The 16,496-nt window shown below is 53.3% G+C and overlaps 1 protein-coding gene across 9 annotated transcripts; it reads left to right on the top strand.

The window, feature by feature from the left end:
• The first annotated feature begins 341 nt into the window (after positions 1 to 341).
• Positions 342 to 15,379, top strand: ABCD4 (ATP binding cassette subfamily D member 4). 9 transcript variants are annotated; one of them, XM_083838276.1, is made up of 19 exons: positions 373 to 529; positions 619 to 743; positions 860 to 987; positions 1,200 to 1,339; positions 4,507 to 4,623; positions 4,906 to 5,031; positions 5,660 to 5,710; positions 8,011 to 8,105; positions 9,093 to 9,214; positions 10,168 to 10,259; positions 10,425 to 10,514; positions 10,790 to 10,998; positions 11,282 to 11,373; positions 11,578 to 11,614; positions 12,454 to 12,503; positions 12,797 to 12,849; positions 13,209 to 13,285; positions 14,422 to 14,537; positions 14,703 to 15,379. In XM_083838276.1, exons 1-19 carry the CDS (start codon positions 483 to 485, stop codon positions 14,796 to 14,798), a joined length of 1,863 nt encoding a protein of 620 aa, XP_083694402.1. In that variant the 5' UTR covers positions 373 to 482; the 3' UTR covers positions 14,799 to 15,379. The 9 variants fall into 9 exon arrangements, with proteins under 9 accessions (XP_083694405.1, XP_083694404.1, XP_083694402.1 ...); XM_083838277.1 differs by having other exon boundaries at positions 374 to 529; positions 10,793 to 10,998; XM_083838278.1 differs by lacking the exon at positions 5,660 to 5,710 and having other exon boundaries at positions 368 to 529.
• Positions 15,380 to 16,496: the final 1,117 nt, after the last annotated feature.

Raw genomic sequence — 16,496 nt, 5'->3', positions numbered from 1 at the left:
CAGGATATGGCTGCTGTGAGCAACCATCACCCAGGCCTGGCGCAACACCTGGGAAAAAAAGTGTCCCTTTGAGCACAAAACTGAGTCACCAGGGAGATCAGCGGGGCTGATAGCACTGCGAGCTGCAGCAGCGAGGGAAGGCGAGGGCGGGAGGGAGGGACGCTGCTTAGGGACAGCGCTGCTTGCTAGGGCTCCGGCTTGGTTGTGTTTGGAAGCACTTGGAGCAGGGACAGGGGAGATGGGGCTGAGGGGTGGAAGGCAGTGTGGGCGAGAGGGTGAAGTGGCCGAATGTCCGCTGCCTGCCCTTCCCTCCAGGGCTGTCCCCCCCGCCTCGCAAGGTGGCGCTCCCGGCCGCCGTGGAGGCCGGAGCCTCTCGCTAGCGAGCTCCTGCACAGCGAGGAGAGCTCCTGAATATCCGTGAGCTTATTCGCGAGCTTTATGAATATTCACGACGTGACACCCCGGGGGCGGGCCGCGCCATCATGGCGGGAGGCAGCGCCGGCGGTCGGGGCGCCGGGGCCGGCGGCCGGTGAGGCTGAGCGGGTCGGCGTGTTTTTGGGGTGCCGCCGGGCTCCCAGAGCTCGCGTCCACCCCTGGTGCGGCTCTTTCCCTCGGCAGGCCCCGGCCCCAGCTCGATGTGGTGTTCCTGCGGCGCTTCCTGAGGATCCAGGCTGTCTTGTTTCCCCAGTGGCCCTCCCGGAACGCGCTGATGTTCCTGACGCTGCTCTGCGTCGCCTTGCTGGGTAAGCCGGAGAGCAGGGGAGGTTGGACTGAGCGCTCCTCAGTCCCCCCCGTACCCCTTTTTTTTTGGCACACCACCGTCCTTCCTTCCCTTTCCGTGCTTCCCTCTTTCCTCCAGAGCAGCTAGTTATTTATCAGGTCGGCGTGATCCCCAGCCAGTACTACGAGGTCCTGGGGAACAAGGACTTCTCCGGATTCAAAGCGCTGACTGCCATTGCCCTGACCCTGATCGTGGTGAACTCCACGGTAAGACAGGCCAGAGGCTCCCTCGTCTTGGGAAGGGAGGGGAAAGCTGCCCGTGGCTCTTGGCAGAATCCTGTTGAAGGATCTAGGTCTGCCGTAGCCCCGTTGGATAGCTATGTGATCGCTGGTGCAAACTGCTAATTTTTATTTCATTTTGGGAAATGCATGTTCTGCTGGCTTATCCCTTCTCATCTGTCTTCTTGCCTCCATTCCAGCTAAAAAGCTTCGACCAGTTTATCTGCAACCTGATGTACGTGAGCTGGAGGAAATCCCTCACCGAATACCTCCACCGCTGCTACTTCCAGGGCCAGGTTTACTACAGCCTGCATGTTCTGCACGAGGACATCGATAACCCGTAGGCTGCCTGCGGCTTCTTTCATCCTCTTGCTTGGCTTCTCCCAGGCTGCTCCTCACCTTTTCCTGACCTCTCTGTATTTCTGGGTAGGAGTTTAAGCCATAGGAGTTTTTTCTATCAAGACACAGATACACCCATCTGCCCTGGGTGGGAGGTGGTACCTGGCGATGGGGACTCCTGTGACCACTGGTCTTGAAGGTTTTGTAGGCAGGATGTTTCTGTTGCAAGGAAAATGGAGAGCCATCAGAACAGGGATCTAGCGCTGCTATAAACCATGCAGTCTGCAATCTCAGTCTGCAATCACTTGGCACTTAGTGTGATGTTGCAGAGGGCCTGGCTGGAGGCAGAGAGCACTGCCTCTCCCTGTTTTCACGCAGCCAGTGCACTCAGGACAGTCTCTGTCATTCAGTTTGAACTTCAACCACCAGTTTCCAGCTGAACACAGTTTTGCTTAGTAGGGTTTTTAGTGGTTTTGATGGCCCGTGGAAGCCACATTCAGGAAAGGCTTTGTTTTGCTCTCTTAGGGCTGCATTTCCTTTTCCCTGTTCCTAGGAAGGAAATGTCAGGGGTGTCTTGAAATTTGAGAGAAGGAGGAGCATTCAGTCCCTCCTGGTATCCCAGCCTACACTCAGATCCTCTTCTAGTCCCTCTGCAGCAGCCTTTGACACAGCTGCAGAGAGGGAGAAGTTCTTCTCGCACTGTCCTGGTTACTGCAGAACTGCTTTTCTCAGCAGAGAAGGTCAAACAGCTTCCTTCCTCGCAGTGTCATGTTGACCCCAGCCTTTCAGCCTGTCTCCACACACAGGACACTGCTGACATAGTTATGCAGTTTGAAGAGTTAAAGATGCTACATTAGGCATCACTTCAGAGGGGAGATTTTTTTTCCCCCTCTGGAATTTAAAGAACTTTTTATTAAACACTTGCTGAAAAACTGGAAACATGGAGAAAACTTTTTCCAAACTGTGTTGCTTTATACAGTTGTGTCAAGACCACGATCTCTCTTCCCCTGAAGGGGGCACCTGTGGTCTAGTCCCTTTCACTGCTCTGGTGCTATCTATCCCAGTGATGGCACCAGAGGTGACCAAGCCTGGGGTCCTTGTGAGAAATGGCTGTCTTGCAGAGACTCCCAGCTGTTGCTAACAGTGGTGACTTCAAGGGACTGAAGCAGCCTCTGTGCTTCTGCTCCCCAGTGCTCCTGGTGGCCTGTCCTTACTCTTTCATTGCCCAGCATGATGGTCTCTGTGGCTGCACAGTGAAATGGTGCAGGATATGTCATACTTTTTCTGTATCATTTTTCAGCCAGACCTGCACCTTGTCTGCTTCTGCTAGCTCAGTGCTGGGTGAGAGCATGGGTAAGAACAAAAAGCTGTGCCTGGGGGGAGCAGAAAACAAGGAGAGGGCCTAGCTTATGGTCAAGCAGCCCTACTGCCAAACAAGAAATTACAGCTTCATGATGTGCTTTCCAGCAGCTGCTGAAATTACTTCCAGCTTCACTGAAATTTTCGTGTGTGCTAATACTTTGTAGGGTATGGAGTTGCAAGGACAGGTTAAGACTTGCGGTGCCTCCCATGCGCTGTAGCACATTGGCCATGGCTGGAAGGTCCTACACACCCATCTTTCCCTTTGGCTGCGGGAAGGGGAGGACAGAGGCCCCTCACCACATGACTGTCCTTAAGGTTTATTTTTAACCAGGGGATGTGTTCACATTGTGCAGTGAAATGCATGAGATAACTGGGTCTATCTGCTCCACAGTGATAGAGCCAGCTCTCCTGACCTTAGCGCACCGAAAGTGTGGGATTGCTGCTGAGTATTTTTCATCACCCCCTTGCTTCTGCTCAAACATCCAATCTTATTGTTCAGTGTCTTTTTGATGCCACTACAAGAATACGCTTTATCTTGCAGTTCTGATGAGAATTTTTTTCCTTGTAGTAAATATTTAGAGAATGAACTAGAGCAGTGAAATAGCTTACCGTTATGCAGTGCAAACCAAGCTAAGTGTTAGATGCACTGTGTCATCCTTCTTTCCCTTCTAGAGGGAATGAAGAGTGGGCTTTGAGTGTCATACAAACACCGTGGCTCCTAGCAGGGCATTTGAGTTGATGTCTATGCGTTATCAGTACACGTTGCTTAATAGCTCATAAAAAGCAATATCCTGCCATGAGTTTACAGCATGAGTTAAATGATAACATCACGGGAACAATTACAGTCTAAGAAAAGGAAAAATAATGACTGTAATGTCAGTCAGGGTGGGAGCTGACCCCAGATTGAATCTGTTGCTGCTCCGGGACTGCAAAAGAGCTGAGAGACAAATGTCCTTGTGGTCATATCTGCATTAATGGCTACGCAGGACTCCAGCCTTGCTCTTTGTTGCATCCACAGTCATTTCCGCCTGAGCTCAGAGCATCAGAGGCTGAAACCCTTACCCGTGTGCTCTGGACAGATCAGGCACTGAGGGATTTTATAGGCTAAAGTCCTCTCAAGTTACCCCAAGCTCATCTTTTGCTCAGCAGTGGGGCACATGGGACCTGGGGGTCTGCAACCCACGTGCCTGCTGCTGCTGCGGCAAGGAGGCTTGGTGCGATGCTGCCTGCTCCTGTGGGTTGGGGGAGGGTGAGCACACTTTGTTCCTTGCAGCAAAGGGACCTGCTTCTGACTGGAAGGGTGACTTTGCTGGAGGACTTACCTAATACCTTACAGCTGGTTAGGGCTTGCCCTGTGCTCTAACCAGCCCCGGTATCTCTGGTGCCTGGGGCTGCAGCAGCAGTACTAAAGGTTTGGGGGAAAACCAGTGTTTACGTTAGGGCAGGGGAAGGACCAGGGAATAACGAAGAAGGATGCAGAGACCTTCAGCACAGAACAGACAGCATTGCAGAAGAGGGAACAAGGGGTTAGCACAAGGAATGGGGTGACCGTCACAACAGGAGCTGCCCTTCCTGGGTGCCAGGAAAGCCCTTGGGCCATGCTGAGCCATGGAAAATGTCTCCTAGTGGGGCAGTAGGAGTCAGGCTGCAGGTCCCTCCCATACAGAGTTGTTCACATTCCCCCTATCCTAAGTTCAGGCAGTGAAACAGCCCGGCTTGTGCCCTGTTAGGGAGTTACTGCGCCCTGCACCAACTGGTTCTCGCTCCTGGGCTTTAACAGCGTCGGTGCCTCTTTGTGTTGAGCAGGGACCAGCGCATCAGCCAGGATGTGGAGAGGTTTTGCAAGCAGCTCAGCTCCATGGCCAGCAAGCTCGTCATCTCTCCCTTCACGCTGGCCTACTACACGTACCAGTGCTTCCACAGGTAAGGGCCCATCCCGACCCCTGAGCACACCTCTTTCCTCTGCTCTGTTTTGGAGCCTGGCACCCACGTTACAACTGCTGCTGTAACTGCAGGGGCATTGTATGTGTGGGTGAGGGGGCTTTGCACTCCAAGGGGACTTCTGCCTTGTGCAGTGCTGGCCCCCAAAGTCCTGTGAAGGTGAAGAGAGGTGACAGTTGAGGGCTCTGACTGCTCGAGCCCAGGGGTGCTGGAGTGTCCTTTTGTCTGGCTTCTTAGCTGACCTCTCTTTCTCCTCCTCTGCAGCACAGGCTGGCTAGGCCCCGTGAGCATCTTTGGGTATTTCGTCATCGGGACAATCGTTAACAAGGTATTGATGAGCCCAATTGTGTCTAAACTTGTGCAGCAGGAAAAGCTGGAGGGGGATTTCAGGTGAGTCACAGCGGAGCAGCATTTTCGCTGCCTATTTTGGCAGCTCCTGCAAGAGCCGCGCTTTAGTCCCTGTTCAGTGCTATGTTTGCAGCTACTTCTCCTGTCCATGACATGCAGTCAGCTGCTTCCCAGCTCAGAGAGACCCACCTGCTCACTGCTGCCCCAAACTCAGTCTGCTGAGCCCCGAGCGCTCCTTTTGGTGCCCTGCATCATGTCAGGTAGTGCCACTGGTTCAGTTCAGGGAAGCTTTGCAGTTTTCCCTGTGCCTCGGGGCACCCAAGGACAGCAGCAGAAGCTGGTGTGTCACAGGGAGCCCAGGCATGGGCTGTGATGATTCTGTATGGTGGAGATGCTGGGGTAGTAAATGCCCAAGGGGAAGAGATACCCCAGGGCTAAGACTCACAGTGAGCAAGATACCAAACAAATGCACCACTGAGCTGTCCCAGAATTATGTCACCTTGTGCTAAGGTTTCAGTGCCTTTATGAGCCCGTTGAATGTTTCTGTCAAGAGATGCCTCAGATCACTGCTCTGACAGATGCAAAATGAGTTACCTCTAGCAAGGGTGCTGGTTGTATAATTCACTAGGCATTTGTACGTGATCCTGATGATGGTTTTTGGGTTGCTTAGGTTCAAGCACATGCAGATTCGGGTCAATGCAGAACCAGCTGCTTTCTACAGGTAGGTAGAAAAGGGATAATGCCAGCTTGGGGCATCCTCAATGTATTCCTGTATCCCAGAGGAGTCCAAGTGCTGTTGCTGCAGCCTGAGCTTTCTGTCCCCTCCACCCTGCTGCAGGTGCAGCGTCACAGAGTGCCTGCTCCCTAACACGGTGTTTGCATCCATGCACTGTCTGCAGAAAAGCTTCTCAGCAGCTGGAGACAGCTAGTTGCTCTCTGCCTCCCTTCTAACATGCCCAAAGGCTTGATACAGATTTGGTGCTGGCTTAGAGACCCTTCCTGATGTTTTGCCATGGTCCTTACCTGGAAGATTGCCCAAAGCCTCATTGCATCTTGTAAGGATGCTCCCTTGGGGCACTTTTTGCAGGTTGCTTCTGGCCCCATCCTGCTGCTGCTAATCTGGGTGTCTTTTGCCTTGCTTCGTTATCTCTGCTTGCTCTTCTGGGTCAGCCTGTGCTGTGACCCTCCTAGCGCTGCACTGCTGTTCTCTGGATTTGCTTGATGCCACTTCTGTCTGGCTATTACTAAGGCTCCCAGAGCTGAGCATAAAGCTGGGAGCCCAGCAGCACCTTCACGCTTAGTGATGCCCTGAAGTCTGTTGAGTTGCTGCTTAGAGCCTTCAAGGTGTTCCACAGAAATGGCTAGAGCCCCGCAAAAGGCCCACAGTTTTACTGGGGTGCCTGGTCAGTGGAAGAAGGTCATTGCTCAACTCTTGTCATGTGTCTGCCTTTGCTCTGTGTGTTGTGCAATCGTGCTTCTTCCAGGAATTTAAGAAAGCAGGGGCTGCACTATCTCTGGACTTCCCTGACTGTGATCTTTATTTACCCATTCTCACTGTAGTGACTGAGCATTTCGAGTGCTGCAGTGCTATCCCCAAGGTGGCCGGATTCAAAATTGCCAATTTGGTAAAGATTAATATTGGCAGGCATGAAACCTTGGTATAAGTAATTGAAATCAATCTTGTTTTGCATTGGCAAGTCTAAATTATTTCTTTGTGGACTGGTTGATTCTTATTGGTTTATGCTAATTTTTCTTAATCGAGAAGATACTTTAATTGCAGCCCCTTAGTTAAGTTGCAGTTTTGAAGGTTTTTTTTTATTCTATTACTAAAAATAAAATGAATTATCAAACTAGAAAATGGAGTGTCTTATTCCAGTACAGTTCATAGGCAGAAAAAGTTCATCTGGTGGGAAACTAGAATGGAATTGAATTATGCTAAAACTGGCATTTTTTGTGGTATGAGTCTTAACTAAAAACAAAGGCAATTTTTAAGAGTTACATTCCTAGAATCCTGCAAAAGGAAGAGTGTGCGATGAGTGGCCCGTTTCGATTGCCAGACTTCCCTAGCTTGTAGAAGCTGTTAAATCTTGTCCTCTTGTACTTGCTTAACCATTGATTGTTTTGATAAAGGAAAAACAAAACTGGCGTTGTCAGCATTTTATTTATTTGTTTTCTTAACCTTTGGCAAACTCGCTTTGAAAGTGAATGGGAGGAAAAGCTGAAACCAAGCCAACAACCTCTCCACATCTGCAAAGTAATAGTAGCTACCGACACTGTGCACTTCAGCCAGAACTTCTGGTCCCTGATGCCTGGCCTTTATCTCCCTGCGTCCTTGCTTAATACGTTCAGCTGCCACGGGAATTCATTGTGTGGAGCAAACCATGGAGCTCTGTCTGCATTTTGCCACCTGAGGGCAGCCCAGCCCTTGCGAACGAGCAGGAGGAGCTGCCACACTGCTGAGGTGGTGATTTGGGGCCGGGACGTGCCTCCTTGCTGCCTGCTCAGAGAGCAGCTGGCAGTGCAGACAGCACAGCCCTGGGAGCATTGCTGCTAGCTCAGGTGGTGGGGGACACACTGATCCTTTTGGGAAGGTCCGGAAAAGGGAGGGCTTTGGGGCTGGGGTCTCCTGGCCCGTTTGCTTGCTGTCACCTCCTTTGCCTCTGTCCTCTCCTTTCTGGCTCCGGTTGTGTGGCAGCACTGTCTCTCTCTTCCAAAAAAGGCTTTGTTCAGAAGGTGTGTGTTGTAATCTTGGGTGTGTTTTGCTCAAGGCCTGGGCCTCGCTGATAGTGTGTGGCCCCTTCTCACCTCCTCTATGGGACAGAAACTTGCAGGGCTGTTCCTTTCAGCCAAAGTTTCTTAGTGTTTCAGGAAGGATCTCCTGGGTGTTCAGTTCCAGCTCAACAAAGAGCTTGGAGGCTGAAGTAAGAGGCCCTCTCTAGGTCTCAGTCCTAAAGCCCACGCTTTTACCCCATTGTGTGCTCCCAGGAAGTCTGGGAGTCATGTTGCTATCATGTTTTACAGGGCCGGGCGAGTGGAGCACATGCGCACGAACCGCAGGCTGCAGAGTTTGCTGCAGACCCAGAGGGAGCTGATTGGCAAGGAGCTGTGGCTCTACAGTGAGTGGGGAGCTTTGGGGGGTGAGCAAAGGCATGTAGTAGTTCTGTTGTAGTGGCCCACGGGCTTGGAAGTCTGACTACTAGAGCAGCAGTGCTGGTTTTTCTTCTCCTGCCTCTTTCTGGTGCATGAAAACCCTGGGGCTGAAAGAAGGGTGCCTCCTGCACTCCTAAGTGGGAATCCTGTTGTGAAAAAGCCTGGCAGAGAGCAAAGTTCTGGACAACACAGCTAAGTCATAGAGACAAGCCTGAAAAGAAGTCCCTGCAAGAATCTGCACTCTTTATGGCGCGGGCATTCAATGGCTGTGAAGAGGGGTAAGGGCTTGGGCTCTAGGGAAGGAGAAGACTCCATGTATGTGGTTGGGAGCTGTAGAGATTGTAGAGATTGCTTTCTGTAGAGACTGTAGAGATTGCTTTCCTATAAAGCCTGTCCCTTAAGAATAGTTGCCCCCTGAAAAACTCCCTTCTCCCATTGTCACTGGTTCCAGGTTTGGGGGCTAAGTAGTGCTGAGACAGCTCTTCCTCACCTCACCAGTGTTGTGAACTTCTGAGCACCAGAGAGTCCTGAACACAGGTGTCTCTGTGAGAGTTTGGGGCTTAAGTCTTTCTGCCTATCCTGTGCTCCAAAGCAGACTTCATGGCCAAGCATCTCACCCTAGAACTCCCTTTTTGCAGCTGGAAGGAGCCAGCTGGGCCCCTGAAGAGTAGAAACAAGCAGGCAAAATGGCTTTTGCTTCATGGTGGTTCCCAAGCTCTGTCTGGGCGATGTTTCTCCGCTCTGGGACCTGTTGCAAGGAGCTTTTTGCTTGGCAAATGGGTTTTCACCCCAGCGCTTCTGCTGTCCTGTGAGATAGGGTTTTCTGCTCGAGTGCATCATGAGAGGCTGAGACAGGATCTGCGTCTTCCTTTTGAGTGGGTTGCACTTGGTCCTGGCTGGGAGAGAGGTTCCCACCCCAACTTACTGTCTTGTCCCCATGTGCTTCTGCCCAGTTGGGATCAACACCTTTGACTACCTGGGCAGCATCCTGAGCTACGTGGTCATTGCCATTCCTATCTTTTCTGGCGTCTACGGTGACCTGAGTCCAACAGAGCTCAGCGCCCTGGTCAGCAAGGTGAGCTAAGGGTTGTGTCCCACACCGGGCCGGGGGCAAAGTGTGTGCTCTGTGAGTTTGTATTAACTGTATGAGCCAGCCCTAAGACTTCAGTCTGTAAATGCACATGGCTGGGCCCTGTTGTGGAGGGTGAGTGGGCACTGAGGGTGGAGACTGGGCCTTTGGGCTGGTGCCGGGGGGCTTATTCAGCCGTGAGAGACCTTCAGGGGCTTATTCAGCAGTGAGAGACCTTCAGGATACACTGACCCGTGGTGGCATGGAAACGGGAGCTTTGAGCCAGCCTGGTGTAAGATTAACCTGGGGGTGAAAGCTGCCAAGGACACAACTGTCCAAGTGTTCCCCAGCTCAGACCCCTGTCTGTAAAAACTGGGAGGTCAGGAAGCCCTGGCTTTCAGTGCTGGGCCCACGCAGTGCTGTGGGTGTGGGCTCTGCCCGTGGCTGCTGCCCATGGCCAGTTGTGAGGCTGTGCTCGCTTGTGGTTGCCACCAGGCTGCTGGAGAGGAGCCTTCCCAGCCCGAGTTGTTTCAAGGTGCTCAAAGCTGGCTTGTGATGGAGAATGCAGAAGTAAAAATAGCAAAGTAGGCGCTGTAGGCTGAGACACCCTGCTCTGAGCCATGTGCAGTGCTAGGGCAGGGCTGGCGGCGTGGATCTGCGTGACACAGACAGGGCGAGCTTGCGGGCACTCTGCAGGCACCATCCCTGGGTGGCAGGAGGTGTGTCCCCCCGGCCAGAACTGCTGTGCTGAGCAGGGAAGCCCTGCTCCATCCGAATGCGGCCGTTTTCTCCTTCTTTCCCCCTGCCCTGGGTGATTTCTCCACCCCTCCTTCATCCTGCTGGGCCTGCTGACCCAGCCAGATGCCTGGACACCTTGGCTATCTCCTCGCAGCCGTGGAGGTGGGGCAGTCTCCCCAGGTCAGCGCTGACCTTTGCTCTGGCATGTGATTTCTCCCCAGAATGCCTTCGTTTCCATCTACCTCATCAGCTGCTTCAGCCAGCTCATAGATCTCTCCAGCACCGTGACCGATGTAGCTGGCTACACGCACAGGTGAGCTTCTGTGGGGTCAGGTCTCTGCAGGAGAGGTAATGGGACATGGCTCTACCCAAGTCTGTGCTAAATACATAACAAACAGTTGTTTGTGAGTGAGTATGGACAAGGTTAGAAGTGAGGAGCTGCCCCTGGCATTCGTGCACCCTTTTTTTTTTTGCCCAGAATTGGTGAACTGCAGGAAACCTTGCTGAGTCTTGGCAGAAGAAAAAATGAAAACTACTCAGAAGCCAAAGCCAGCTGGGACCTGGACAGGTGAGTCTCCGCTCAGCAGCACGTTGGCTTGCAGCTTACCTGCCAGTGTGTGGGGCTGTCACTGGGTGGAGGTGGCCCTTGGTGTCACAGCCTGCTGCATGCAGCTGGTTGGACCAAGCAATGCAGTGCTCGCTGTAACCTGGGGTGTGTGGGGCAAGACTCATGTCACGGAAGCACAGGCGGTCTAAGGTGCAAGGGAAGGTGCCTGGTCTTTACCAGCCTCAGCATCGGCACTTACCCCAAATCTCTTCTCCTTTGTCCCGGTGGTGGCCCAGCAGCTATGCTGGGGAGGACGCAGCGCCAAAGGACACGGCTTTCCTTCTGGAGCGAGTGACGCTCTCAGTGCCATCCTCTGGCAAGCTGCTCATTAAAGACCTGAGCCTCAGGATCTCAGAAGGAGACAGCGTGATGATCGTGGGGAACACCGGCACAGGGAAAACATCTCTCCTGAGGGTCCTCGGGGGACTCTGGGAAAGCACACGGGGTAAGGACTGCAGGTCTCCATATCCTTCTCTTTTTCAATGAGGGCTGTCCTAGCTGAGTTTAGAAGGTGGCCGCAGGAATTTGCAAGACGAGTGCCACTTGTGATGCTAAACACGTCATCATTTGAACTGCCCCTTCTCTGGATCACAAACTTCTCTGTGGCTCTCATTGCTTTACTCTGTGTTGCCAGCCTGCCTTTTCTGGGATGTGAAGGCTAATCCCTGGGGGCGGCGAGGTGTTGCTAGCAGGTGCTGCAGGCTTAGCATGCGTTTGTCTCCGTGCAGGGAGTATCCAGATGCTGACCTGCTTTGGCCCCCGTGGAGTGCTGTTCCTGCCGCAGCGGCCGTTCTTCACCGACGGCAGCCTGCGCGAGCAGGTGAGCCCTGGGCCGGCTGGCCCCAGCCCCGCTGCCGGCTCTTACCGTGCCTCTGCAAACCTGCGTGTGGCAGGAAGGCCTGCAGGAGGGAGGATGCGTGCGGCTGCTCCTTCCCTTTTGCCTGACTTTGTGCCACCACCACTGTGTTTCGGATGGGCCGTGTCCAGCCCCCTCTGACATGACTTCTGTTGGTCTGTTCAACAGGTGATCTATCCCCTGAAGGAGATCTATCCAGTTTCAGGTACGTGGAAATTCATCCCAGCAATTAGCCAGCCCTGTGGTTTCAGCTCTCTGTTCTGTACCCAGTGCAGCTTCTCCTCTCCCATGCCCCATCAGGAATGCTCTGTTACACTTCTGTTGCACTCTGCTTTTCCCGGGAAGGTTTGCCTTTCTGTAGCTTTGGATCAGCTCAGCATTCCCTCGCTTTCAAGAAGAATGCTTTCTCTAGATACAGTGAGGACAGGCCGGCTGTGCTCTGCGTGTTGTACCGTGATACATGGTACGTGCTGAGACACCCTGCTGCTTTCTGAACTTGCTGTCGGGATTCATCTGATCCATCTGGTACAACCTGTGTATGGGAAGCCGTGTTTGCCTTTATCTCAGTTTCCACGTACCTCCATCTTTCACTGTCCCTCTTTTTCAAACGATGTCCTGGGTCCTTGCATGCTGTCGCAGTCAATGTGTGTTCTTACTCTCCCCTGCCCTCCTCACAAGCCAGAGCACACATCTGAGTATAAGCTGCTGCGTCTTGCAGATGTCCAAGTTTAAGTTTCTGTCTGAGTGAAGCCTGAATCCTTGTGTTCTGGCTGTGTCCATCTGTGACCATGGACTGAGCCAAGCCTCAGGTGTATCTGTGGAGCCTGGCCATCTCCTGCTATGCTGCTCACAGACGTGGCTTAAGGAAGGTCAGTGTTTGGGAGCTCTTTGTGCCAAAGCTCAGGACCCGGTATAGAGAAGTGGTTGAGTCAGCAACAGTGGACCTCGGAAGCTTTTCCAAACCTTCCCTCCTGCCCCACTGACTCCCCCTTGCAGCTGTGGTCTCAGCAGACATGTCCTGTACGTACACACTTTCTCCCCCAGGGCCTGCAGATGATGAGAGAATCGTGCGATTCCTGGAGCTGGCCGGGCTGGTGAGTCCCTGGTGGCGCTGCTGCCGTCCTGCCTGCTGCTGCCGGAGAGGGACGAAGGGATGAGGTGTCGTGGCAGCATGGGGTGACCACGTGCTGGACACAGGCAGGGGAATGGTCCGTAGCTGGGACCGGACTGTCCATGGGAACAGGCAGAGGAGGAGGGATATGGAGCAACTTTGGACCAAGCAGGAGAAGAGAGGGTGGCAGGAAGGGGATGGTTGTACTCAGGGCTGTGTCCCCTGGGGGCTGACAGGGCTGGGGCTGCGTTCACAGGTCTGCTGTGCTCTCTGCAGGCTGATTTGCTGGCAAGGGCTGGAGGACTGGACGAGCAGGTGGACTGGAACTGGTAAGGCATCTCACTGTGGGAATTTGGATGATCCCTCTGGTTGGGGAACACTTCTAAGCAGTTGCACATTGCTGCTGGACTTGGGAGCATCTGTGTCCACTTGTGTCTTGTGGGAGGTGGGCCGTATGCAGGGCTGAAAGGTTCCTGCCCAATAAAAGGTTCCTGCCCTGTCCTGCATCAATCCCAACATCAGCAGCCATGCTGCTCTGCAGGAAGCTCACTGTGCACAGTGGAGGGGGAGCACCGGGTGCACACAGGGACAGTTGTTTGCTGCGGTCTCCGGTATCAGCAACCATAAGCTCTTTAGCAAACAAGCTCTCTTTGTTAAGGGAGGTTTTTGAATCTCAACCCTGCTGCAGGTATGACATCCTGTCCCCAGGGGAGATGCAGAGGCTCTCATTTGCACGTCTCTTCTACCTCCAGCCAAGATACGCAGGTGAGTGAGCAACTGCAGAAGAAGAAGAAAGGCAGTGCCTTCGGCACAAACAGAAGCTAGGTACAGAGGCAGCTCAGGAACATGCTCAGTCTTAGCGATGATTTTAGACAGCTTAGCGCACACAGGATTCAGAGGTGAAAATATTTCACTATCTTTGTGGCAGGGGGTAAATGAAGAGGTTTTGTGTAAAACCTCATGTTGTTAGGGAACTATTAATTAGTGTTCTTGGTCCAGGTGTAATTACACCTGGGAGAGCACCCTCTCCTCATGCTCACCAGCTGCCGTGTAAAGAAGCAGGTGTGCTAGTGAGCACAAACACAGTGTCAGCTGCCGTGTGTGCGGCTCATCAGCCTCCGTGGGGCTGTGGAAAGGATGTGCCCTTGGAAACTTAGCCATAAGACAGCAAAAGAGGACAAGGAGTGGTGGAAGAAACATTGCTGAGAGATCACAGAGGCAGCTCACATTTGCAGTTTGGTCTAATTCCTTTGCACGTTTGGATGGCTGGGGGGACATTGGAGGAGTTGTCAGAGGGGCCCGGGTAGATGTGTGTGCACAGAGCCAGTGTCAGTAGCAAGGAGCCACCTTTAAGTACCTCTCATCTCCTGAAGCGCTGCTGTGTGCGATCTGGTCAGAAGGAACCTGTGGACTGTCATCTAAGCTGCAGAGATGATGTAAAACAAATTGCATTCATTTGCTCCAGGCCAGTAGCATTTATTTTTAACTGACAGGAAGCCACACCAGGCCATCCTGGCTGCTGCACGTGGGCTCTTGGCCAGAGAGGTGACGAGGCTGCTGTTCAGCCAGGCGCTCTGGCACGCAGCCTGTCTTGGGAAGGTCATGTCTTAGATTTCACAGTGGTGAGAACAGGGCAATGGCTGGCAGCTTTTGAGGGAAATGAACGAGGTGAACGGGGCCGTTTGGGTGGATTTGAGGGCTTGTGGGGAAGGGCAGCCTTCCCGCTTGGCTGACAGCAGCTGTGCCAGAGAAAAGTCAAGGTCCTTAGGCTTCTCCTCACTTGCTCTTGGTGAGTTCCACTTAACTTGTGAAATGTCCTGAGCAGTCACTGTTCTTTTGCCCAGGGGGAGAGGACAAGTAGGGAGAGGAGGGGTGTGTGGGGCTTACGGCTTGTCTCTCAGTGCTAGATGAAGCCACCAGCGCCCTGACGGAAGAGGTGGAGCATGAGCTGTACCGTGTGTGCCTTCAGCTGGGCATGACGCTGGTCAGCGTGGGACACAGGCCCAGCCTGGAGAAGGTGAGAAGGGGAGGTGGCATTACCTGCCTCTCTGCTGGTGGCAAGATGGGAGGCAGAGGGGGTCCCTGGTGAGCAGAGGGGAATGGCTGAGGCTGGGGAGCCCCGCTGTGGGAGAACGCGCCCTCAACAGAGACATCCCTCAGTTGTCGTGTCATTGAATTGCAGTTCCACAGCTGGATTTTAAAGCTTCATGGAGAGGGAAGATGGGAACTCATGCGATGTGAGAGGATGAAGCGGCTCCCATCTGAGGAAGGATGCTGATAAACATGCCCAAGTCCGCACAGCTGCACAACCTGCGTATCCCTGGGAGAGCTCTGAAGAGCAGACTGGGAGTGCAGAGCCAGCAGCTGTCAGCAAGGGATTCGTTTGGTGCAAAACCAGTTACAGATTTTGCTGATGGATGCAGGGCCAAGTCTGAACTTATGCCTGGACCGGACATATCTCCCCTATCCCTCTCAGTCCCACTCTTCTTCCTCCCTACCACTCACGGGGGAAGGGGCTGAGCTGCTGGGCTGCTGAAAAAGACAACATTGCCTCCTGGGGTTCGTATAAGCCATGGGCAGAGGAACCTCCACTCATCCAGGATGCAGCAGTGCAAGGATGGGCTGCAACCTGATGTTGTGCTGTCTGTGCCTCGCTGGGACCTCTGCCTCTGATGTACAGCCCTGCAGAATGGGCTTCTGTAGCCCTGGTTCTACCAAACGGGCCTCTGAGCTGCTGGCTTCCCAAGCAGTTAAGGGATGCGTTGTAATGGGAGGAGGAGGCTGGCACAGAAAAGGACATGGCTCTCCTCTCCTTAAGACACAGGGTTAAGGTTCAAATAAACGTGTTTTGTATTAAAATCTGGGGCCTGTTATCCAGAGATATTCCTGGAGAAGAATCAGTTTGTGTTATCCAGGCTTCTGCCTCTTCTGCTTTTTTATTTCTGCTTTGGAAGGGATGACTGTGTATTGGCAGTGCTCTTGGACCAGACTAGTGGTGAAGAGCAGAGCAGGGGTAGGGGTAACACACCTATCCGTGGCTGGTCAGTTCCTTTCTCCACAGCTGCTGCAAGGCACAAGGAACCCCAAGGATAGCTTTTGGCCTTCTGCTTTCAAGGGAGCAAACAGAGCTCCTCCTTACTGTTCTGTCTGTGATGCATCCTGTTCTCTCCCTTGCCTCCTACCTGTATGTAGAAGCAGAGCTTTTGAGGGTCTCTGAGTTCCCTCAGACTACCCTGGAGGTATGGTCTGAGCACTTACTGGGCACAGTAAGTTGCTCAGTGATGTTTCTGGCCCTGGCCCCAGTTCTGTAGCAAAGGAGGTGGCTGCTGGGAGGGCCATGCCAGCAGCTCTTTCGCCCCCCCCCCCAAGGTGCTCGTGTCCCTCTGTGATCTGCTGCACAGCTTCATGGTCACCTAGGGTGACCAGGTCCCCGAGCTCGCGGGCTTTGTCCTCAACAGTGTTTCTCAGCACCCAACACATAATCTTCCCTAATGTGTGATTAGGGACGGGGAGGAGCAGAGCTGATGGCCGAGGGGAAGCGGTTGGCCAGGCTGCATGCAGACACACTCTGCTGGGGTGATGCCCTTCAGCAGCTCCCAGAGCCTTTGCTCTGGATAACGATGAGCTTATGCTGCAACAAGGCAGCACATCTACCCCCTGCACTGCCTACAGCCAGCTAGCTCATGAGAGCCATGTGTCAGGGACTCATTACCTTGCGTGTGAGAGCAGCAAGCAGCAGGTAACCAGCCTGGGGACTGTTTTTTTTGACTGACCCTTCAGCTTGCCATGTAGAGAAGGGACAACATCTCTTCGCTGTCCATGGCGGCAGGCTCGCAGCACACATCCTCCTTCTTCCCCTGCCTCTGCACCTCCTCTCCCCTTGCTCCCGAGTCTCAACTCCCTCGCCTTGCTGAGCTGGCAAACGCTCTCCTCCATCAGAGCAGGCCCGCTGAGTAAGAGGTGGCTATTTTTACAC

This window comes from Anser anser (assembly GCF_964211835.1).
Source record: "Anser anser genome assembly, chromosome: 5".
In the NCBI taxonomy this organism is placed as follows: Eukaryota; Metazoa; Chordata; class Aves; order Anseriformes; family Anatidae; genus Anser; species Anser anser.
Note: the sequence above shows the minus strand (reverse complement) of the source record. Positions and strands in the feature narration are given on the sequence as shown.

Coding starts and splice junctions, on each gene's coding strand:
- ABCD4 (XM_083838276.1), top strand. CDS start 483: ATGGCGGGAGGCAGCGCCGGCGGTCGGGGCGCCGGGGCCGGCGGCCG. Junction 1,340..4,506: donor CACGAGGACATCGATAACCC/GTAGGCTGCCTG, acceptor TGTGTTGAGCAG/GGACCAGCGCATCAGCCAGG. Junction 5,711..8,010: donor GAACCAGCTGCTTTCTACAG/GTAGGTAGAAAA, acceptor CATGTTTTACAG/GGCCGGGCGAGTGGAGCACA.